This window comes from Parasteatoda tepidariorum, chromosome 9, assembly GCF_982258835.1.
Source record: "Parasteatoda tepidariorum strain Cologne lab strain chromosome 9, Ptep-v5.0, whole genome shotgun sequence".
NCBI lineage: Eukaryota > Metazoa > Arthropoda > Arachnida > Araneae > Theridiidae > Parasteatoda > Parasteatoda tepidariorum.
In genome coordinates this window covers 62,801,627-62,826,749 of record NC_141763.1, presented here as the reverse complement: position 1 = coordinate 62,826,749, position 25,123 = coordinate 62,801,627, and the positions used below count along the sequence as shown (strand labels likewise).

At 28.9% G+C, this 25,123-nt stretch overlaps 1 protein-coding gene across 1 annotated transcript; it reads left to right on the top strand.

Annotated features, from left to right (window-relative positions):
• Positions 1 to 23,378, top strand: LOC107450459 (protein Spindly). Its single transcript, XM_016066250.5, has 9 exons — positions 1 to 184; positions 276 to 404; positions 3,832 to 4,014; positions 6,740 to 6,910; positions 10,942 to 11,082; positions 13,057 to 13,275; positions 13,733 to 13,944; positions 15,796 to 15,983; positions 22,039 to 23,378. The coding sequence occupies exons 1-9, from the start codon at positions 173 to 175 to the stop codon at positions 22,404 to 22,406; spliced, it is 1,623 nt and encodes a 540-aa protein (XP_015921736.3). The 5' UTR covers positions 1 to 172; the 3' UTR covers positions 22,407 to 23,378.
• The last annotated feature ends 1,745 nt before the right edge of the window (positions 23,379 to 25,123 follow it).

The window sequence follows — 25,123 nt, the reverse complement described above, 5'->3', positions numbered from 1 at the left end:
CACCGTAACTTCAACTTTCATTTTCATTTCCAAACCAACCAAAACCCGGCGGGCTAAGTGAACAGGGAACGGCTAGTATTGGAAATCGTAATTTTTTTCAAAAGAGAAAATTATTATTTTAATAATTATTTAAAGGTGTTTAACATCATATGAAATTTATACACTTTTCAACATGACTGAAAAGGTGAGCTTGCCTTTGTCACATATTGCTTTTTGCTAGAATATTTATATTAAAATTTACTAACATTGTATATGATTTTTCTTTCAAAATAAAGGATAATGATGCTGAAACCATTTTATCGCTCAAGAAGAAACTTAAAGCAAGGGATAAAGAGTTGAATATGGCTGCTACATACGGGCAACAACTTCTCGATCTAAAAGCTGAAGCTCTGAGTCAAATAGAGGTTACAAAATTTTTAAGCTTTTTCTATTTACAGATATCAGGGATCTGTCCAGACATTTTGTGAAAGGTCCGTTATTGTAAAATTGTGAAGAAATTACTCGTAATTTGTGAATATAAAATAAACGTTAACAGGGGTCTGTCCAGGTCGAATTTACTACCGTTTAGCGGTACCTTCACAAATTCAACTTTAGGAAAAACGGTAGTTTCACAAATTCAATTTTAGGAAAAACGGTAGTTTCACAAAATACTTTCTCTTAAAATTTTATTTTTGTATCCCTTAAAAAACGATAAATCCATATTTTTGTGTTGATTTTTTAATATAATTTTTAATTTTTCACAAATTATGTCTAAAATTTCACAAAATAGGTACCTCTCAGAAAAACCTAGACAGATCCCTGGTTAAGTCACATTCTTTCAACCAGGGTCCTGCTCAGTGCCTGATTAAGCATATGCTGGGCCCTAGGCCATTCAAATTTTTGGGACCCTTAGATAAAAAAAATTTTCTCGTATATTTTTTATTTATTCAAATATAAAGGTATATATCTTTTCATTTACGAAAGCATATTTAAAATGAATAATAATAAATTTAATTTTACTTTATTTTGTTAAATTAGAACTAAAAAATAATCATAACATATATATTTGAAATTGATTTTTTATTAAACCATTGCTTTTCTTAATTTTTTAAAATTTATTTTCAAAAAATCCATTTTTAGGGGGCCCCAGGCCATGGCCTAATGGGTAATTTTGTTAATTTGTGCAAATAGGGTCCTGTTATTGCAAAAAACTTTTTCAAGCAGTTTTTAAATTGCAAAGACATATAAGATTATGCTCAACACTGTAAAATTATAATTAAAAAAATATTAAATTTTAAAAGATTAACAGCAATTTCTGCTACTAAATTCGAGATGCAACATACAAATACTTGGTATTTAGCCTATACTGCTGAACGCAGAATATTCATTTCGGACGAATAATGGAAGAAATGTCTGCCAATGACAAAACTCAGTTTGTTTACATTTGTCTTTCTTCCTCCCCCCCTTCCTGGGAAGGGTTTATTTGATTAACAAAACAATAATAAAGATAAACAAATTTGTGAAGGGTCCGATTAAAAGATAAATTATTTTGTGAAGGGTCAGTTGACAGACCTAAATTTCTTCTAAACAGGCCCCTGGATATAAAAGGAGTTATTGCTAGAAAAATCTCTTCTTTCTTTTATTTGGGAATATTTCCGCTTCATGATCTGTCACTCCAATTACAATCGGTTAGGCGCCAGATTGATTTTAAATGGGAAATTTGAAACAAAAATATAAGTATGTAGATGTTTGCTTTGTTTCTGTAATATTTTTTTTCTTCTTCTGTTTCTTGCGGGAAGTTGCCAAGACTTGACGATTATTCTGCAACAGATCCCTATACGGAAATCTCCCCTTTCGATTTAAGTTTAAAAATCGCTCAAAATTGCAATTTTTTTCCTGAAGCAATCCTTCTCAGAACTGGAAAGTGCCCAAATTTCGAATTGGCTGTGACAGTTATGGGGATATTTCTGAATCGTGCCAACTACAATCGCCAAGGTGCCAAAAAGATTTTAAACTTGCAATTTTTTTTAAAGAAAAACATGTGGAGGTTTGCCGAGACGTGACTAAGAGTTATACCTTTCAAGTTGGTCCCTTTCTGTAATTTTTTTTTATTAATTAGTCACAGGCTGCTGCCTGGAAATTGCCAAAACTTGGCGACTATTTTGCTCCAGGTCACGAAACAGAAATCTTTCCACAGCTATTTCTATGTATGCTCTTTCGATTACATGTTTCGTTTTTGATTGAAAATAATTTTTAAAAAAACTCATGTAACAAAAATAAAGTCTGAGTTAAAAATAAAGCACATCAGTTTAATTTCAGTGAAGAGTTTTCAGACTTAAAAGCAATCCAGATATATAAAGATTTGAAAACGTTTTCTTTTGAAGGCATTTATTTATTGAGATGTAAAAAAAACTTTGCTTCTTCGATTATTTATGTTTTTCATTAATTTAGTAGATTAATGCCACTTTTATAAACATCAGTTTTAAGAGGAAATATCAAATTTTTATTGGGAAGATTTCCGTATCGGGATCTGTAGTGGAATAAAATGACTAAATCTTGACAACTTCCAGGCAGCAGCTGGTAAGACACTTTTAAAAAATCATCACAGAAGGAGACCAACTTTAAGAGTACTATGATATTTAGCAACACTCCAGGCAAACCTCTATGTTTTTTTTTTAAAATTTGAAAGTTATTTTGTTTCCTCCATTTGATGGTTATGGGGTCTGTTCAGGGCAAATTTACTGCCGTTTAGTTGTACTTTCAAAAATTCAACTTTCGGAAAAACTGTAGTTTTGGCCAAATACTTCTAAAAAAACATGATCTAAGATTATCCTCGTCTCTTAAAATTTTGTTTTAACACCCCTTGAAAAACGATACATCCCTGGTTAATTAAGCATTTTGACTTGCAATGGAACCTTCCCTAGGATTGCTAGAACTCGCTTCCCACCCGGTTTGAGAGAAGAGCGCTTTTCCTCTCCATGCCTGGCTGAGAGCATGCCAAGGTCCCGAATTGAGGTGGAAGAAAAGGAGCGTCAGCCGCTCTGTTACTTAATCGAATTGGAAGAAAAGGCACTAGTATCATGCAAACCCTGTTCTTGTTTCAATTTATGAAGATAGGAGCTTTTCTGCCAGCTGTCTGCTAAGAATAGGAAGCACATGTTTGGTCAGATAGTGTGGTAAGCCAAACCAGTCGCTTACAACATGTTATACCGAGCTTTTTTTGCGGAGTTTTTTAAAATTAAACGACAAGGTCCTCCATCTGTAAACTTTACAGGAAGTTGAAATTCGGCCTATTATCTTAAGTATTATTCTTAATTTATTCTAACAGAGCTTCATTTTATAATGAAGCATTTTTTTTTCTGTTGAGCTTTATTCTGTATGACCCAGCATAAAATATCCTCATAATGAGAATAACATTTATTGTTAAATGCATTTTATGAAATACAAGTTGAAATCAACCATGGACAATGATTTTTATGGATTTTTAAACTTGGATACAATTTTAAACCCAAAATTTTACAATCGTAAAATTGTTTTTGAATATATGGGAAAAAATATGTAGAAATTTGTCTGTCATAAATGATTTTTATTTGTGGTGACAATTTTTGAAAATATTCTTTTATTTTACCTTATTTGTTTGCTTATTTTTAATATAATGTTTACTGATTATGTCTAAATTTTTACAAAATAGGTACCTCTTATAAAAACCTCTAAGACCCCTGCGGTTGTAGTTAATACAATTGATTACAATACAGAAATATGTCCCTATCCTTTTGTGCAATATATTTTGAAATGTTTTTGTTTTTTAACTATATTTTTAAATTGGTTTTTAACTTATTTACTTTTATTAAGGTTTTAAAGCAAGAAAAATATTCCCTGCAGCTGAAGCTGCAAACTGAAACGCAATCAGTTACAACACAAGCGTCTGAAATTGAAATGTATATGAAGGAAGTGGATTGTTTGAAGAAACAAAATGCTTCCTTAGAGAAGGAATCGTCACTTCTAAAGCAAAGAAATGACAATAGTGTAAAAGAGGTAAACGTTTGTTTTAAAATTTATTTTCTATTATTGTTATACAAATATTTAAATTTTCTAAACATGACAAATATTTTAATGTTCTATAGTATATTTGAGCACTAGTTGAATTTTAGTAAAATACCAAAAGAACAAACTTTTCCAAACATTTGATTTAGAAAAAATTTTCATAAAAATAAGTTAAAAATTTTTTTTTCATTGTTATGAAGTGCCTTAAAACAAAAAGTCCTCAAAACTATAACTTGAAAAATAATCAAAATCTTTGTAGAACTATTTATATTGCACACTAGCAGATTTATGTATGCAAAATAAAACCAAGTATTCTTTTTGCAGAGAGAACATTTATTTTCTTGTATTATTATGAAATAATAAAATCATTTTTGATTACAAATTACATTACTATTCAATTCAATAGCTGCTAACTATTCCGATTAAATCATAATCGTAAATACGATTTTAGGTCAAAATGTTCTGATTTTTCAGTATTTTAGTGCCTTTTCACTCCTTATACTGATTTTCTTTCAACCCACTTTAGGGTCTAAACTCTAGAAGCAGTGCCTGGGATTTTTCTGCAAATATAGTAGAGTTCCGCCCATCTCAAGACCATTGGTTCGCGAACTTCCGAGAATCAAAAACTTATAATCCAACAAAATGTTGAAAGTTTTGCAAAATCTAGTTAAGAGATTTACGTATCTATGATTTTTCCATCAATTTTATTCTTTTGGTTTGGTGGATTTTCGCTATTTTAAATATTTGAAACTGCGCTCTAATCTCAGACAGATCCCTAATCTCAGACAGATCCCCTGCAATTTAAAAATCATACATTTCGATTTCTATTCCTGCAATTTAAAAATCCAATATTGCAATTTGTATTTACACGTTTTTAAAATCTAATATTGCGATTCGTATTGACGCAGTTGTAATAGCAAACATTGATTTTCGTATTTATATTGTGATTTGTATTCACACGATTCGTATTCACGATTGTGTATCCTGATTCGTTTTCAAAATCTTATTTTGCAATTCTTTATTTGTATGAAGTAAGTTTTTTCTTGAATTTGTTACTACAAAGTTGTGACATTTTTCATCAGTAAGTAATTTAATTAAAAATGTTTAGTAAAAAAAAATTATGTTTATTATGAAATGTGGTTTATAAATTGGTATTGATTTTTTGTGCATAAAATTTTTAGGATTTTTCAGTTTGAATCACGAGTACCCCTTATTGGCTTAAGATGTTTTGTGTTCTTAATATTATTTTTAACAAGTTGGCAGCTATGGTATTGGATCAGTTTGAGTTAAAAATCATTTTAGAATATTAATTCAGGGTGTGTATCATTTTAAAAAAGTTTTCCACAATTCATTCAATTACAATGCATTTTAACTTAGCGTCAATCCGCAGCGTATGAAAGCACCAATGATTTTACATTTTTACTGAAGTACTTTCAGATTCACATGTGCTTACACTGAGCTGGACACCAACTTTAGGTTTAATTTTCCGCCCTTTCAAATCAAACTGATGAGTTTCAAATTTTTGTCCAATGATGAGGAACAACTAAATATTGCCAACTTTTTTCCCTAATAGCAAAATGAAATTTTATTTTTCTTGTTAACTTCATCACTGGTGAAGAACCAGCAGCTTGGTCACTGGAAAGTCAATGGCCTTTTTGCTCTATTCCATTTTTGTATTTATAGATCAATACCATAATCTTTGAACTTGACTTAGGGATCATTAAAATTTTTTTGCACACAATTATGAAATTCGATTATTAAAAGATAATTTCATGCAAAAATTAAATTTTAGTAAATATTTATTATTTTATAATAGTCAAAAAGAAAATTTCAATTGTAAAGTATAACACTTTTTACGCCATTTAAAGTATGTAATTTTACATGGCAAATTTACAAAATTTAAGTGTTTGGCTAAGTAGTTCCTGGGAAATTGATTTTTAAAAAAGTTGTGTATTTAAAATTTCATGTCTCTGCAACTATTCAACCGATTTCGCACAAATTTTGTATTTTGCAATATATATTTACATACTTTAAAATGAAGTAAAAAATTGTTTACCTTACAAATCAAGCATTTTTCGACTATTATCGAATTAAGTAATAAGTATTTAGTAAAAGTTATTTTTTGCATGGAATTAATGGCCTTCAGATAATCAAATTTTGTAGTTCTTTGCATAAAATTTTCAATTTGATTAAAAAGTTTTCGAGCTATGGCGAAATACGCAATAAGTAATATTAACATTATGGAATCCAAACTTTGGATCGCTCTCCTGACCAAACTATTGGGATCAAATTTCCCAGATGGTGGCTACCCCCTATATTTTGAGGGTCAGAAATCCAAATCCGTTAAAAAAAATATTTTTAATTAGAAAAAGTACTTTTTTGTATCTGATTTCATAACTTAAAATATCGTTATTGACTGCACTAATTTTTAAAATTTTTTTTAGCACTTTGTACTTTATTACTTAAACAATTTTTAGTGTTTTTAAGTTATTTTATGGAAAAACTGAATAATATTTAAAGAAAGGATTTAAAAAAAGTGTGAAGTGAAAGGCTTTTCACTATTTTAACATTTAGCAAATTCAGTAAAATATATTATGTTAATTCAGATTTGTCATTCCAATGAACTTTAATTCATCTCTTAATGATTTGATTTGACAACAAATAATGTTTTTTCTATTTTATTGACTATCGTCCATTTTGTTTTTTATTATTTTAGAAGCAGGATTTAGAAAAGATGATTGAGGATTTACAGCTGGAGAACTCTACTATTAAAAGTAAGGTTGCTATTCTAGAACAACAAGTGGAAATGCTCAAAAATGTTTCGTTCGTGAATGATACAAGATGTGAAGAAGATCTTCCTGATGTGAATGAATTAATTTCAAAAATTGTAAGTTAATTTAATCCAGTAATTCTATATTTTAATAAAATATTATTTAAACTCTGTTTTTATTTAAGTAGTTAATGTGTGTGGTTGAATAGTAGTAAAGTCTAAGAAAACATTGAAACTATTTTTCCTTGAATTTTTTTGCATGTTTTATCTTTATTATTCCTCTTTTTCTTATGAAAAAGAAATATTTTTAAACAGTTATTTCAATAGTTCTAAAAAAAATTTTATTCTACTATATAACTATTACCTAGCAAACATAATTCACATGATTTAAATAACTTGATTTTTAAAAAAAAATTTGATAAAATCGTTGATTAATTGTTTTTTCTTTTTTTCCCTTCTTTTTTAAAGATAATTTACAAATGTATTTTTAAGGTTTCGATTTTGTTTAAAATCTTATCTGATTGATATTAAAAGTTTTAGCTTGAAGAGTAATCAGAGGGTAATGTATATAAACTATTTGTATTTATAATTGACTAAAAGAAAATTAAAAATGATTAAATATTAAAGTAATATGAACTTTAAATTATAACTTTCTGTTCATTGTATGTATAATAATTTGATCTATATGACTGGTTTGATCTGTTGACTGGTGATTTTTCTCCGAAATTATATCATCTCACCAGATACTATTTTGTAAAGGAATGTGGAAGATGAGTAAAACATTTGATGTGAAATCTATTAAATTTTTTATCCTGAATAAAATGAAATTAAACTTTGGAATATTCTATATTGCCCTGTGTTTCATAAATTGAATAGATAATGCAAGTGCAATGACGAGTTGACCCATCACCAGACAACAATGCATCAACATATTTCGAATATAGCAATTCAGTTTTTTACTGTTTTGAATAAACAATACTTTTAAAACTCATTTAACATATAGTTTGTGTTTATAAATAATGAAGAAAGACTTGTTCTGCAAAGAGTAATTTTGAATAATTGATTTTTTTAAAATTTTCCTGATATAATTAATTTATTTTTTGAAACAAATTCGTGAGAGTATAATAAAATTGAATAAAATCAGCTGTAATTTTATTTTTTCATTGATTAGTTTGCAATAATTACATAATAATTTTAACTATTTTAGTTAAACTTAGGAAGTACTGAAGTTATAATATTGCTTTTAAATAATATTAAGCTATATATAATATTAATGTATTTCATTTGAACATTGATTGTTATTGGTAAAATGTTTTACAAAAATCTAAATTAAATAACAGAATTTTTTTTTTTTGAACGATTCAAGATTTTTTGCCTATCCTACTAATAAGGCTTTATATTAATTTTTTTAATTAACTTTATATTAGTATTTAATGATATTAATTTTAGTACCTAATTTTGCAGTGAATTCATTCAAAATGGCAGCATATACTTTTTTCTAACAATATACTTTTTTCTTTAAATGTTTCTAACAACAAAATTTTTTAGCTGACAGTATTTATTATTATTTATTTTTGAGAGAAATTAATATTAGTTGCATTAATTGAAATCCCAGAAACATTTATTGTGGAAACTCTTTGGAAACTGGGAATATTTAGATTCACAATCAATTTTGGATTTTGAAATATTAAGGGCTCCACTTTATCATCTGCGTGTTTTAATCTATTTTTAAAATCAATCATATGTCATAAAGAAACTTTTCCAGTGATTCAAATTTTATTATTTCCATTTTTTATTTAAGACAATTACTTTTTTTTGGTTAAAATTCATTCTGTATCTTTCTATAAAACTAATAAAGGTTTTCAAAGAAAAAAATCACAATTTTTAAATTTATTTATAAATCATATAATATCAGGCATGTGATTCTTCGACTAATTCACAGATTTCCGTGAATCTCAAGATCGATGATTATTCTATCAAAATTTTTCTGGAGTTTTGCTAATCTGAAATTTACATTTATAAGAACTCTCATTAACGAGATGTTCCGCCTTTACTAGTAACCTTTTTTTTTTTCATTCCTAGTTCTCATCACATATGACAGCTACTTTTTTTATGCTGATTTGTTAGAGAAAAAACAAAACACCGAATAAGCTTCGAAAACACGATACTATGAAAAAAAATCCATAATAAATTGATAATCTAAAAAGTACTTCAAAATTAGCAAACATTAAAGCATCGTTTGCTAAAATTTTTTTCATTTTTTCTCATTTTTTTAAAGTTATAATTTAATGAATAGCAATTTTGTTATAAATTATAATTCATTGCAGAAGAATTTCTTTTCAATATAATAGTACTTAGATGAAATTAAATACTTTCTGCGAACAAAGAATCACAATTTAAAAACTTTCTGCTCTCATTGATTCATTTTTGTAACTAGTTTCAAACACTTTTGTTGTTATCTTATTTTAATTTGTTTGAAACTCACATATTTTTGTAGAACTTTATATTGATTCATGCCATAAGGATGAGTTTTTAAGAAACCAGAAAAACTAAAAATAGAAATCCAAAAATTTTATGTGCAAAAACACTTTTTAAATTATTGAAAAATATCTAAAATTTGAGCGAAGTCAATGTTGTCAAAGTTAAAAGTGTATGTCAGAATCATTTATCCTCAGAATGTTATCAACACTTTAAGTAAAATATCTATGCTAGATTTTATTTATTTATTTAAATTGTGTTTATTTCAATCTCAATATGAGATTTTTAAATCACATGAATACGAAACTTGGATGTTTGTGATTTAAATTTTTTTTTCTCAACAATTTGATAGACCTTTTCTCTTTGAAGAAGCAGTTTTTTTTATCTCTTTTAGTAATTATTTCTAAAACAATTCTGCGATGTTGGCAAATTTTCCGTGAACATCGTTAGCCTGTTCGTGTATATGAGTTTGATTACAACATTAAAGTTTTAAATTGTGTATTTGAGTAATCACTTTTCAGTGCGCTCAAGACACTCTTAAACCCCCGTTTAGATATTTTTCTGCAGTTACTACAATTGATCTTCTCATAGTTTTTAAAATTCCAATATTGTTACAACAAGCAAAATTTTGAGCGCATGCTTGAGTAATTATTTTTTGACATGCTCAATATTTGTTAAAACTGTTTTTTTTTTTTTTTTTTTTTTTTTTTTTTTTTTTTTTTTTTGTATGGCAGTTCTAGCTGTTGGTTTTTACATGATTTTTTTAAACTCTCAATATTATTGTGTTACAGAAATTAAAATCGCATACCAGAGTATTCACTATTTAACCCCTTAATTTTATCTTTCTTTTTTTAAATGTCACTAATTTTAAAGACTGATTTTTTCATTGCAACAAATGAATCTTGCAAACATACATTTAATTTATCTTTTTTTGATATGACCAGTTCGTGAAATTTCGTCGGACATACTCATGGTTTTTATCATCAGTCTGTTTTCAATTATTGCCTAATTATTCTCTAAAATTAAACATTTTACGGATTTATGTTGCAAGATTTTCCCTAACTTGCATTGAGGAGCACTCTGATTTTGTGTCACTTGGATATTCATTTTTTAGTTAGTTATGATGGTTAAATAAAATTAATTTTCTCTTTTTAAAATGCTGTGACTGTTTGTTGCTGCTCGCACGACCGCCACCATTATATATATATTCATTCATACTTACATAGTAGAAGACTGATTAACCAACACCCTAATGACCTCATATGGGGAAAAAATTCAAACATCAGGTAATCAGGGGTCTGTTACAAATTGATATTTTAGAGCATGAATGTTAAATTATGAATGAAATTACTGTAAATAAGCATTGGCTATAGTAAAATTTAAAATAAACACTTTTGCTTCATTTTTTGATCATGAATACCCTTATGATAACGGTTATGATAAAAATTATATACTTTTTTTCCTGTTTAAATGTTTTATTTTTGGAAGCTTAATTTTAGATTCATCATCACAGCAATAATTGAGTAACACTTGCTGTAATAATAATTAAACAAGCATTGTAAGAGGTTTATGATTACCAACGTGACAGATAATTGGGATTCTACTGAAACTTATAAGTTTTATTTCATCAAAACTTAATTTTCTTTCTTTTTTTTCTTCATGCAAATTAGAAAACTTTGGAAGATGCTACAAGGGAACTTCAAAATGAACTGGAATCTTCTAAACTGAGTGAGAAAAGATTGATGCAGACAGTTAAGGAGTTGGAAGAGGCTGTATCAGACAGAGATAAAAATCTCTCTTCTGAAGTGCAGGTAGTTTGGCATATCTTTTTTATTTTATTTATTTAAAATTTTGTGAGTGTTTTGTATTTTCTGAGTTATTTAGATAAATTTGAATAACTTAAACATCTTTTCAGAATTCAACATTTTGCCTTTTTTATAGCTTGTGCCCTTTTCTTTGTCCTTTTATACTCTTTTCTATCGTTTTTATGGTAAGCACTATGAGAACTATTCTCTAATAAATCTCATTTTTTAAACTGAAAATAATGTTACACAAAGCAAATAACAAGATTAGAATCTCTTAAAAACAAGTTTTTTATTTTTACTTATATATATTTTCTTGCATTCCTGTCAGTGTCCTAGCTGGATGGCGAAGAAGAAACAGTTTATCTTTCCCCTTCCTTTGCAATTTGTGAAGTTTCTCAGTCTAATAGCTACAGAGGAGTGGGGATTTCATTCCTTCTAGTTTTACATCCTATTTTCTCTTCAGATATATCCATTTTTCTTAACATTCAACATTATAAATATTTTTGAGAATCTCTGAGGATCTTATGCAAATTGCTTGATCATTTATTTTCTTTTTTTAACTGTATTCTGCCATGCAATTGAAGAAATAACACAAATGGTTCATGGTAGATTCCAAGATAAGCAGTTCGACACCATTTTTTTCCACTTTGCTAACACTATCAATTTCAGAAAATTTTACAATAAGTTTATTTCAATAAACTATATGATATTGTCTTAAGAAAATTATTGGATCATACTATGCATATACCTACCACTTAATCTGTATTTCACGTTTATTTTTTATGCTTACATCATCTAGACATATTATAATTATAATTACTTACGCAATGTATCTCACAGAAATTGCTGTAATGGAATAAAAAAAAATCAAAATTTGCTCAAAAAAATTTTTATTGACCTAATTTTGAGAACCGAGGTGAATTGTAATGTCTTTTTGGTAGAAAAATCTTTCACCAAAATACAATTTGTTTCGTTGAATTTATGATTTTATAGCATTTGGCAAGGGGGCATAAGCTCAGCATGGGCCCTGAATTTTAATTGGGGTACATTGATGACTGAGGGGCTGCATATCTGCATAGAAGGTTTGAAAATGCATTGAGTGATTTATGAAGATGTTGCCATATAAGATATGCCTGAGAAAAGATCAAAATAAGCACTAAAACATCTGGATTTGCAATTGCTGGATTGGATTTTTTATTTAGGAGATGTTCCTTGCCCGATTTCTAAAAGTGAAGAGACAGTTTTTGAGAATTTTAATTAATTATGAGATCAAAAATATTTGTAAAACAAATAAAAAGAGTGATGTAAAACAAATAAAAAGAGTGATTTATTCTAATTTTGTGATTATTTTATACACTGCCTCTCATATTATGGTTTAATTGGTTATATATAATTTTAATAGTTGTTTTCTACATGCAAATATTATGTCTATAGTGCATTTTTAGGCATGTGTTATTTTTTTAAGCATAGCTGTGGAGACTCTCCCTCTACTCTGCATTTATAATGATGTACCTTTTTTCTTTTAGCAGTGTGCTTGATTTCATATTTTAATTATGTTTTTAAAAGCAAATTGTAATCATATTTTAAGTGAAGAATATCTTATCACAATAGTCAAAAATCTAGTCACGTTTCATACTTTATTGCATAAGTTGTAGGATGACTAAAAATGAAAGTATGACATGTGCGATAATTGAAATTCTTAACAATGTTTTTTATGTGTACAATAGTGCTGAGTGGAAATTTCTGTCGTAAAAGAAAATATATATCTAAGAAAATGTCTTAATATCGGCTTCCATAAAATTTCAATTTTCTGATGTGCTAGACAATGTATTTAGCTAACAATGCATAATGGACAGCTATGCATTTTGAGAAATGTTAATTTTCTCTATGTTTGTTTCCAGGTGAACTCGTATGGTTGATAGTAACTTTTTAATCTTCATCTACTACTGACTACTATTGAAAATGTTTAATTTATTTTAGCGTATTGCAGACCTTCAGGAGACTATTGCTGAACTAAAGTGCGAAATCGAAACTTTAAAACTTGGCCAACTCAATGTAAATCGTCAAGGAAATTCTATGTTTGCTGAGCTTGATGATCGAAGAAAGAATGTTGAACAACAGTACAAGGATTTGAGTAAAACGTATGCAAACGTGCTGAAAAATTATGAAAAGAATAAGAAAGAGCTCATGAGCTGTAAGGTAATCTATTTATTTCAAGTTTCATTTGTTCGATGATTATTTAACAAATGACAGGTTTTCCACTATTTCTTATAAATAATTTCCTCCTTTCACTTTTTTTTAAATTTGGTAATTTTTTTATGTTAATAAGTATTAAATAGTTATTATTTTGTAAACAAAGTGCATTAAACAGGCATGAAATTCTTGACTTTTTTCGGAATTCATAACTTTCTAAACTTCAGGAGAAAATTTTATGCTCACTTGATTTGTGGTTGGTTAGAATCTGCTGGCATATAGTAATCATCTTGTGTGAATATATTTATATTACTTTAAATATTCACATTATGTATTGACTAACTAGCGAATGTAGCAAGTTGAAATGTATTTTAAAACAGTTATATAGTATATCTACCGAAAATCTTATGAAGATTTATTTTGGTATAGTAACCACATCTTCTAATTATGTTAATATTTTTAGGGACAACTATCAATTTTGGCATGTAGTACTAGTAAAAAGCACCAGGAAGATCAAATTAAAAAGCTAAGAGGAATGCTTGCCGATGCTATGCATAAAAAGAGAGAACTGAGTGAAAAATTGTCTCAAGCAGAGAAAGCTCTACTGAATAAACCACAAGTTCCTGTGAAAGGAGACCAATACAACTACTTGAGAGTCTTAAATCAACAGGCTGAGTTGAGTTTATTGTTCTTACTTTACTTTATTTGCTCTTAATAAATAAATGCAAAAATAAATAAATAAAAAATGGGTTTACAATAGAGGATAAGATTCACTAACCCTAGCATTGAGCTACTATACTACCTGCTGTTTCAGTATATAAACCTAATCTAAAATAGTCTTTGATAAAATATTGTCCTTTCTCTGTGATAAATTTGTACTAAACAACAACCATGTAGTTTAATATTTATTGAAGAGATCTGCATAACAAGCTTAAGGAATTTTATAATTTTTTTCAAACAAATTTCAATAAATTTTAATGTAACATTAAAATTTTAAAAATTAAGCTGCTTATTCTGGACAATAAAAGATTTAAATCTTTCGATGCTACAAATTTTGTTTTAAGGAAAAGTTTTCGAAAAAAATGTATTCGGAAAATTTATTTAAAAATTAAGCTCTAATCGACTCGCAGGCGTAAGTTTCTGGAATTTGTGTCCAATATCAGGCTTCAGGCCACCAAGTGTATGAATTTGAGAATACTTGCACAGTTTGCATGCAGCCATTAAAACTTTCTTCCAGATCAGCAATTTTCTAGTTCAAGTACATTTAGCTTATCGTGAATTCCTTTTTACAACTTTTTTTAAAATATTTTTAAATATCTGATAAACCAAAAAAGTATAACTCTGTTTTTTTTTTTTTAAAGAAAATAAAGTTATGCATAAACTAAGTGTTTTAATATATTAAGTCATGCTAAATTTGAATAATATTGAAATTGTTTTTTCTTTTCTTTCAAACACCAAGTTTTTTGTTGATAGTTTTTGTGTGTCTGTAAAAGTTTTGCAGAAAGATAGCAAAACTAATTTCTGAATGTTCCAAAAATTCAGCTTTCTGCTTTACATTTCAAAGACGTTTTAGAACATAGCTTTTTTTATTCTTTTGATTGAATCAATTCAATGTGGTTTAAAGTCGGTAGCAGGAAATGTAATGCCTACATTGTGTTGGCCAAGTTAGTAACCATTCCTTACAGAAATGTGACCTGTAAGTGAATATTTTACCACCTAACTAAAATTCAGGCTTAACTGTGTTCATAGTTAAAATCAACTTTTGAGAATTAGTTGACTAGGAAGGAAAACCAGACTTTAAGAGCATTTTTATTCAACATTTTTAAAAATGTTAAATCAGTCACTAAATCTCTTTTTTTTTTTTTTTTTCCTTTAAAAAATAGATTTATTTAATGTTGTAATTTTTGGGGTAAAAAATTTGTTTTTAATATTTATTATTGTTTTGCTTATGCTATGCCATGATCACAAAAAGTTTCATGCATTTTTTAACTTTTGAGGTGGGCAGGTCTGTATAAGAAATTTTAGGTCTGTATAAAAATTTTAAATTAATTTTTATGTAAAAGAGGTAATAAAAGACAAAGAAGAAAGAATATAACTTGTTGTACAAACTAGGTGGTCACTGAACAAGAAAATGAGGCTTAACGGAGAGAAGTCAGGGAATTTGAATAAAATACCTCTAAAAGATTAAAGAAACTAAATTAATTTGAGTTTAATGTCCTAAAAGTATAATAGTTTTCATTAAAAAAATTTGTCTTGTGATAATTTTTAAAAAAATATTTAGTTTCAACTCTAATTGCAACTAGGAGTGTTTTGATTTATATTTTATGTTTACGAATTAGGCATGACTGATATTTTAATAATAAAATTCATACTTCTGTTTACAAAAAGCAGTTAAATTCGATAAAATTAGTCTGGAGAAATCAGAAAAAGTCAAGGAATTTTTTTTTCAATATTTTTGGGCACCCTAGTAAAACTTCACTTTTTTAATGCATATAAATTAATTAAAAATAAACATTTTAATTGCAGAGAGAAAACTACGAAAGTTGAAAATGAATTGATTTGTGAAAGAATGCGAGCCATGGATTTCGAGAATAGACTTTTTAATTCATTAAAAGAACTCTATGATTGCCAAGAGTCCTTACAAGCACTGAAAAGTGAAAATCTAGCACTAAAGCAAGAAATAAAAGAAATCAAATCCAAATTTGATGTTTGTGGTAAGACTGATATTTAATTAAAACTCCATGGCTGATTTTTTTTACATTTATGGAAATATCCCTATGCTTAGGTAATATTTTTTAAAAAAGAACCTATTACAGGAAAAATAATATTCTATCAAATCTGAATCAGGCTGGTTGGATCCAATATTTTTAAATTGCTTTCGTCTGTAAAATTTATATTAAAACACAATACAATAAACTCAAAGTATGCAACGATTCTGGACGAAATATTCAAAACACAAAGCTCGATTTAGGTAAACATAACCTGGAATCAATAAGGTTTAAACGGCTCTACCTACCTTTTTTCTGAGTGGATGGTTGTTTTGTTTGCGAATCCACTTGGTAGAAAAGCTTACTCGTGAATTATTCGAATTTATTTTACTATGGGTGACTCTAAATATATAAAGAAATACTATCAAACTTATAAAGAATTATATTCTAAAGAATTTTCATCCATCTTAAAATCCTGAGAAGGTGATAAATGTGTATTTTGTTCAGAATATGCCGTTGATTTCAATATTTCGCATTCTGGTAAGGGTGATATAAGAAACCATATTAACAGTGTGAAACATCATCATAATTCCTCTGCCAATTCGAAGAGTGATAAAATAAATAACTTCTTTAAAAAATCGGGGGACTTATTAATATGTGCAGAATGTCTGTTCACATCACTCTTAGTAGAACACAACCTGCCTAAGCTGTGCAGATTATATTAGACCTATGTTAAAAAAACTTTTCCTGATAACAAACTAGTAAACAACTGTAGATGTGGAAGAACAAGTATTTTGGAGAGTTTTCTGCACAAGTAACTGAAAAATTAAAGATAATTTTTCAAAGACAGCCCTTTTTAGTTGCTACTGATGGTAGCAATAATTTTGACTTGAAGCTGTATCCTGTGATTGTTACTTTTTTAAATCCTGAATCAAAATCTGTTGAAAATAATGTATTAGATTTACCAACTTTAAATAATGATTGCACTGGTGTAAATATTGGAAACCTTGTTATAGATCTTTTAAAGAAGCACGAGGTACCTCTTACAAACTGCATGTCTTTATTGTTTGATGATGGGGGGAAAAGGCAGATGTTGTGACTGTTTTGATAGAGTTATAGCCATCAGTCTAATTAGCAAGCTAATTAGACTGAAAAAAAACTACAAACAAGCTAAAAAAAAAAAAAAAAACTGATCAAACTACACTGGTTATCATAAATTAAGGAAAAATCACAAAAATAGCGATAACTCTTTCAAAAGTAAGCCAAACCGTGCAAAATTTGCATATGTTGTCCACTAAGAGTAGCTGAGTAAAATTGCAATATGCAAATTAGTGGCGCTGCACTCGGCTTACGTCATCTGCCTGGAGCATAAAAGTCCAAGTTTGAGAGAAAGCACACAAATTTTACTGTGATTGCGACATTGAAAATCTGAGATAGCCAATTCGTAATAATGACCTCTAGGCATCATTTGCCTGAAGAACTACGATGGAGAGCCATCGGGAGACTAGAGGCAGGGCAGAGTCAATCAGAAGTGGCCAGATGGCTAAATGTGAGTCCATCTGTGGTTCATAGACTTTGGAGGCAATTTCAAACCACAGATTCGGCATCTAGGAGGTTCAGTCAAGGACGGCCAACTGTTACGACCAGTGCCGATGACCGATATTTGACATTAAGTGCACGCAGGAATAGAACCGCTACTCCGACACATCTTAGATCCTCTCTTGCTGCAGCCACCGGAAGGTTGGTGTCAACGTCAACTGTGCGCAGAAGGCTCCACGAAGGTGGTCTGTATGCGAGACGACCAGCCATTTGCGTGCCGCTCACATCACGCCATAGGAGAGACCGTTTGCAGTGGGCCCGACAACATGTCCACTGGACGTCAGATCAATGGAGGCCTGTTCTCTTTACGGATGAGTCCAGGTTTAGTCTAGAAAGTGACAGTAGACGTTATTTGATATGGAGAGAACCTGGGACCCGTTATCATCCATCAAACATCCGTGAAAGAGATGCATACGGAAGAGGCAGTGTCTGTGTTTGGGGAGGCATATCCTTAGGAGGGCGCACATACCTCCATGTCTTTCCAAGGGGAACCGTGAATGCTCAGGTTTATCGAGACAACGTCCTTGATGCTTATGTGCGCCCATATGCCGGGGCAATTGGTGATTGCTTCCTGTTACAGGACGATAATGCAAGACCACACAGAGCTCGCATTGTTGATGATTATCTTCAACAGGAAACAATTACTCGCATGGAGTGGCCAGCTCGATCCCCGGACTTGAATCCTATCGAGCACGTTTGGGATGCTCTAGGGAGGCGTGTATCTGCCATCAATCCGCCCCCTCAGACCCTTGCCATGCTTGCAACTGCTTTACAAGAGCAATGGCTCTCACTTCCTATTGAACTGATAGACCGCATAATTGAAAGCATCACACATCGCTGTTTGTGCTGTATTGCTTCTAGAGGCAATCATATTCCATATTAAAGGTACTTTTTCTATTGCAAACCGATACTTCCAATTTGTTTATTTTATACATGTGCTAATTTCTATACTACTATTAATGTCTGATAATTTCTTTTTATGTTGTTTAATACCTTACTATGTGTTGTATATTGTGGGTAAGTTTCATAAAATTCCATGTGTAATTTCTTGAGTTATCGCGATTTTTGTGAATTTTCCTTAATTTATGATAACCAGTGTATTAAGAAGAAGGTTGGTGAACCTGTATTGAATATTAAAAATACTATCCTTTAAAGGGAGGAAAGATTGTTTTATATTTTATCATTGAAAACCAATAAGACTTATTGCCTTTTCGCTACTTTTATTTGCTCTTATTTTGATAAAATGCAGCTTTCTTTCACAAGTTACATTCTATTTCCTTGCGTTTTTTTCAACAAACCTTAACAAAATTTTTATCACAAAATTCTCTTGACAGAGATGATTGTTTACAGTTAGATTATCGTAATAAAAACAACTATAAAAAATGATGAAGACCTACTAATAGGGAATGAAACCTACTCAGTTGTGATGTAACTGAGTGAGAAAGAGAAAACTTTGTTTTTTGATAACATTAGATCATATTATGTGATTGCATGGTGCATAGCGCTTTTAAAAAGTGCTTAATTTTCTCTTTTCGAGAATGAGATTATTTTCTTAACCGTGTTGATTTTCGCCACGTATTATGAAAAAGCCTGCTTTTCACATTGTTCTATCAACATAATATTTTCATAATTTTTTATCTAAGTGATTGGATATTCATATACTAAGAAGATTACTTATTGCTTCAAAACCTCACAACTAAAATATGCTAATTATTTAGTGCAAGTAGAATTTTATTTTATGAAATTGAACACAACATAATTTCTCTGTATAAACATCCATTTTTTTAGGCAGTTTTAGATTCTCAAAATATCCATTTAATAACTTGGTTTGCTTATTGGGACTTTATTTTCTAGATTGCTACCATCTTCTTAGAGTCAACAACCAAATTCAGTTTAAAAAGAATGTATGTTTAATTAGAGAAAGAATGCTTTTTTTGTCTGATTTAATAACTTATTGTCTACCATATTTGAATATTTAAGGTCAATCACTGCAGCCATTAAAATTGCATGTTGGTATGTGAAAGTATGATTCTTAAATCAAAAGTTATTCAGATGTTTGTTTTTTATTTTACTTACTATAGACTAAAATTTTTTTCTAGCTATTCTACTATAAAATACATTCCTGATGTTACCATCTTTGTTTTTCAAGTGAAGCATAGAAATCAATAAAAAAAATACATTTATTTAATAGCTGTCTGTCCTACATATTTTAAGTTATAAGTAAATTTTATTGTAATTATACTCTAGCACAATGTTTTTATTGAGTTGCTTAGTATATCTTTTTTGCATTTAAGTAGTTGGTTTATGAGAGGACCATGTTAAACTATTGTTTTCTGTGAAAATATTGCTTTAACTAAATTATTACTTTTGTTAACCTCAGTTACTTTAATAATTACAGAACTGACATTTTATGTACTATGTTCGCATTAAAATTTAAATAAGAACTCCTATTTTTTTTTTTTTTTTTTCAGCATTAAGGTAGTTCTGAGAGTAAAAAATTTTGCAATTCAATATTTTAGTTAAACCTATATTGCACCAGTTTGTTGTAACTGAAATTAATTTTAAGAGTTATTCCAGTTTTCCTTTATAAAGTCCTGTTTTGAAAAATCTACTTCATAATTTTGCAATTTTCAGGAAATTCGCAAAACAATGGAGAAGTTTCACAAAATCAAAAAAGTCTGTCAATTCTTTTTGTGACAAACCTTTTTGTTATGAATTTGTTAAGTCTACTTATAATTTTCTGAATATCAGAAAAGTGTAAAATTGGTTCTTTGCTTTTTTGTTTTCCTTAAGGGGGAGGGTGCAAAAACCATATCTTAATTAAAGAGTTCAAATACAAATTTTATAATATTTATATTTTCTCCATACTAAATTAGATTTTTAAACATTATCTTTTTGATATTAAACATAGTTCGAAGAATTCTTTTTAAATTGTTACCACCTGATTATGAATTTTTTATCTTATATTGGACTTGTTATATTGTTTATCTGTAAAATTTATCTGAAAGCTTTAATGCATGCTTTAATTTTTTAGTTGAGTTAAATATCAATAGTACAACTTTCAAACCTTATTTTTATGCTCTCATAAATGAATTTCAGCCTTTATTTTCTAATGCAATTGAGGGTTAGGTCTGTAAATACAGTCAAACTCATTTATTGTGTGTCCTTATTTAACAAGATCCTGGATTTATCAAGGAAATTTTCTATAAATGGTTAGATTAATGCTAAAAAGCCTTTATAAAATCCTGTAGGTATGAGCTTCACTCAGATTTAATGTGAAATTTTTTCTCAAATTTCTTAAATTACATACACCAAACTTTAAGAAAAAGGTTTCCAGTATCATATTCAGGATACGTTATCTAACACCAATATATCTTGCCCAAATAACAATGTGGTAAAACAAGGAAATATCAGAAATTTTAATCAATCTTGAAAAAAAACAGAATTGAAATAAAATTCCAAAAAAATCAGGGAAAGGAAATAAATTTTTGTTTTGAGGAACCTAAATTCTGATATTACCAAAAAAAAAAAAAAGTTTGATCTTGCAACAATTTTTTTTTTTTTTTTACTGTCTGGCTATTCTATTAACATTTAACTCAATGTTCTGTTATATATTTAAACCATAACTGAATTAGGAACAAAGACGATTCTAAAAAATCTTTTCTGAGTGTTCATGGTCACTGAAAAATAGTGTTGATTTGTAAAATTTTATTTAAAATGAAGCTCGCTTTTTTAGTGGAAAACTGTATTTCTTCATCGTTCGTATTTACATCTGAATACAATGGCTTTTGTATTTTTCACAGTTTCATCTTCTGACGCAAAACACTCATTAAACATTTGCTCAACCATTTTATGAAAATAAAATGAAAAATATTCATCTTCACATTGTTTTTTGCCCCCGTGGCAGAATCGCAGAGACACAGCGACGTTGTTGCAGTTCTTGCAGAAAGTTTTTTCATTTGAAAAATAAAAAATTACTATTCTTTTCAACAGAAATTTATACGTAATATTTGAATAATGCATTTAGATAATCACTTTTTGACGCATTCAAATTATAGCATTTGAGAAGTTCAATTCGCGTGATCTTTCTTTCAGCAAGTACTATTGAAGATTTCGTGATTTTTTATTCTGATGATTATTTACAGAATGCAATAATTTGTGGATCACCCTTAACACAAAGCGAGAATATACCCCATAATATTAAAATAAAAAATTATGTGCTCAATTAAAAAGATTATATAGCTTTTTGTTTTGTAATCATAGTTGTTATTTTAAATTAATAGCATATATGTTTGTTATTTATAAAAGTATATTGTAGAAAGATATAAGTGCTAGAGAGTTTTGTCGCAGGTGGCTCGAAAAAATTCTGCCACAGGGTTTTTTTTTTACTTACATTTGTAAACTGAAATATAATGTTTAAAAATTGTCTGAAAGGCAAGTGTTTTATTCTTTAAATTTATAGTTTCAGAGCCTTCTGAATCGAAGAAAGATATGCCTGGATTTGAGTCCAATCGTGAATGTAAAACGCTTGTTCAAACAGATATGAAAGAAAATATTGTACCACAAGGAGAAGATGATATCAATCCAAGGGAATTGATAAGTGAAAATGGATTTATGGGGATGAAACAACCCAGAATTTCTAACAAAGCAAAGCTGCATAGTTTCCATTCCTTGCCAAAGTCTGAAATCAAGCATTTGAATGATCTACCTGTTGAATCCTCACTAAAGGTTATGAATAATCAAAATAATGAATTAATAACTGTTACTAATGAAAATTCAGAGCCTTCAAATATTCCTGAAATCAAGAAAAGCAACTGTGCCCAGCAGTGATTAGAATACTTCTGCTAAGATTTTTAATATATTGTGTATTAATTTAGTTCACTTTTTGTTTATTTTACATTGTTGAATGTTCTACAAATTCACAACCTATTTTAAATTTTCATTGAAAAATATCTAGTTTGGGTCATGGTATTTAGCACAATATGGAGAACCTGAAAAATTCAATAAAATTTTTTAAACTTCTGAAAAAACTAAGAAAGCAAAAATAAAAAAAAACTAATTTCTGAAAAGAGTTACAGAATTTTTTAATTTCGAAATTAATGAAATTTAAATTTTTTGATGTAAAAAAATTTTTCCTCTTGCCAATTATGAGTCAAGAATTAGAATCCACTAAAAAAAAAAAAAGAAAATATTTATAGGTCATTTTGTTTCTTAAAATGTACATTTGAAAAAATCACCTATCTAAATGTTGACTTTGTTACAGAATAAAATATCATTTCATCATGATAATGTCTTACATCATGTCAATTTGCATAGTAATAACAATGGTTTCATTGTTGCTCATATTATGGCGATCCTTAATTTATATAGGGTCCCGCATAAATAATTTTTAGATTAAAAAATATGGTAATTGAAATTTTAAATTTTCACGAGCAACTGTGATAACTTATTTTTATTTAGGTTCAAATTAGTCACTCTTTTTGGTAATACTCTTATATTTAAATAACAAAGAGTTTACAGAACAATTGGACTCTTTTACTTTTTTTATGTAGCTATTTTCTGTTTTTGAAATTATATTTTTATCATTAGTTCTATTTTTACTCGATTTTTAAATTGTCAGGAGAAGGTGGTTGTTTTCTCAAGATGTTACACAATATCTGGAATGATTTGAATGTGGTGTTGAATGTTTATGTGTTGTCTTATTTTTAGAAAGTTTTAATTTGTGATGCATTGAATTAGCTAGTTGTATATATTTCTTCCAATTTGCCATCATTTTCAAATAAATATTTCTATACTATTTTACATGCTTTGTTTTTGTTTAATTTCATTTTAATCAGATATTTCTATTAAAAAAAACTGCAGATTTTTCTGTTTTTTATTAATTTATAAATAGATTTAAGAATTAAATATCTGTAACAAGGGTCTAGCCTGCCTTATTAAAAATACATAGAATTTCAATTATATTTCAACTTTTGAAGGGAAAAAAATTCTTTTTTCCTAAACTTAAGCCAATGGAATCAACTTTTATTGAACTCAAGACAGTAGTTTTCAGATATCCTCTTGCAGGGTGTTCATCATTAACCCTTTCGCGCCGACTGTCACAAATACGTGACAGCAAAAAACCGCATCAATCAGGGTAAGAAGATAAAACTGGTAATCTAAGTATTTCTTTAGCAGTTTATTTGTGGGCGGAGTTATAATTGTTTGATTTATTTAATTCACCATTACTTTGTTCAAAATAAAACTATTTAGTTATACTTTGAATTAACATTGATTACATATATGATTAAACTAACAATAATTAAAATAAAAGCAAAGTAAGTCTGACAAATTAGTAACGACTACATTTAAGTTACCGTTTTTAATTTAATTGCAACTTGATTCTGATTTTGTACGAATACTTTTCTGAATCACCCGTCCCCAAGGGGTTAAGTAGCTATGGAAAAATTGGTATCATGGTGCATTAAATAAAAATGATTTCATTGCTATTAGTAGGTATGTATCTACCAAATGCATGCAAACCAAAATCAATTTAATTACATATCACAAGAAAATAGAGTACTTAATTACAAAAAGAAAGATCTTGGTAACATTAAGAGAACACCATATCACATGAGAAACTTTTCATCACAAATTCTATTTCATCTCCATTACTTATTTCAAAGAAAGAAAAAGTGAGTTCAGACAAACCTAGAATAAGTCGTGAAGTTTCAATTTTCAAAATGCAAACAAATTATAGGTAGAGAACTTCAAACAAATTATACTAACAGCTATTTTCTCATAATTTATTTTCATTTGGATATTTTTAAAAATTTCTTTTCAGTATTTTAAACTTCAAAACCCTCTCTAGGTTTGTCTGAACTCCCTTTTTCTACATTTTAAATGCCGACCAACCTGTTTAGGGGGCAGGGAACTGTGCTTGCATCAGAAAGGTCCTGGGTTCGAATTCCGGGCAAGGCATGGATGTTTCTTTCTCTCTGTGTGTGTTCTATGTCCTTTCTCCTTTGTGTGTGAATGTGACACGCCCTATAAACCGATTGTGGTTGTGTGAATGGTGTGGCAGAGGTCGAATTCCTGGCCATAGATAGCGCACTAAAAAACAGAAACAATCGCCCCCCACTGCCTAAACAGGCATACCACACAAAAAATTTTTAGTGAGTTATGGGGGGGGGGGGGTGAAAGAGAATTTGCGACGAAAATTTCTTCTGTGGGATGGTGTCCTCTTTGATTACATTACAATCAAGTTTTGTATGGAGAGTACAAAACTAGATTTAAAATTTATGAAACCAAATATAGTCAAGATAATTACAATCCAGGAGATTAGATGCCTTGGTTTACGGTTACATCTATAGATATTATGACAATAACCTAGTTTAAAAAAAAAATAACTTTCAACAAGCCTGAGGGTAAAATTAAAAGAGGCAAACCATGTGTTAGATAATGTAAAAAAGTTGCTGAGGCATCATTTGGATAAACAAAAGAAGAGTACTAACATCAGAAATATAACTATATACTAAGCTGCTTTAGGCAGCCATGGCTTGCAAGTG

What these genes read in the sequence shown, in the direction of transcription:
- LOC107450459 (XM_016066250.5), top strand. An exon ending in AAGCTCTGAGTCAAATAGAG is followed by an intron (nt 405 to 3,831) that starts GTTACAAAATTT and finishes ACTTTTATTAAG; the next exon opens with GTTTTAAAGCAAGAAAAATA. An exon ending in ATGACAATAGTGTAAAAGAG is followed by an intron (nt 4,015 to 6,739) that starts GTAAACGTTTGT and finishes TTATTATTTTAG; the next exon opens with AAGCAGGATTTAGAAAAGAT.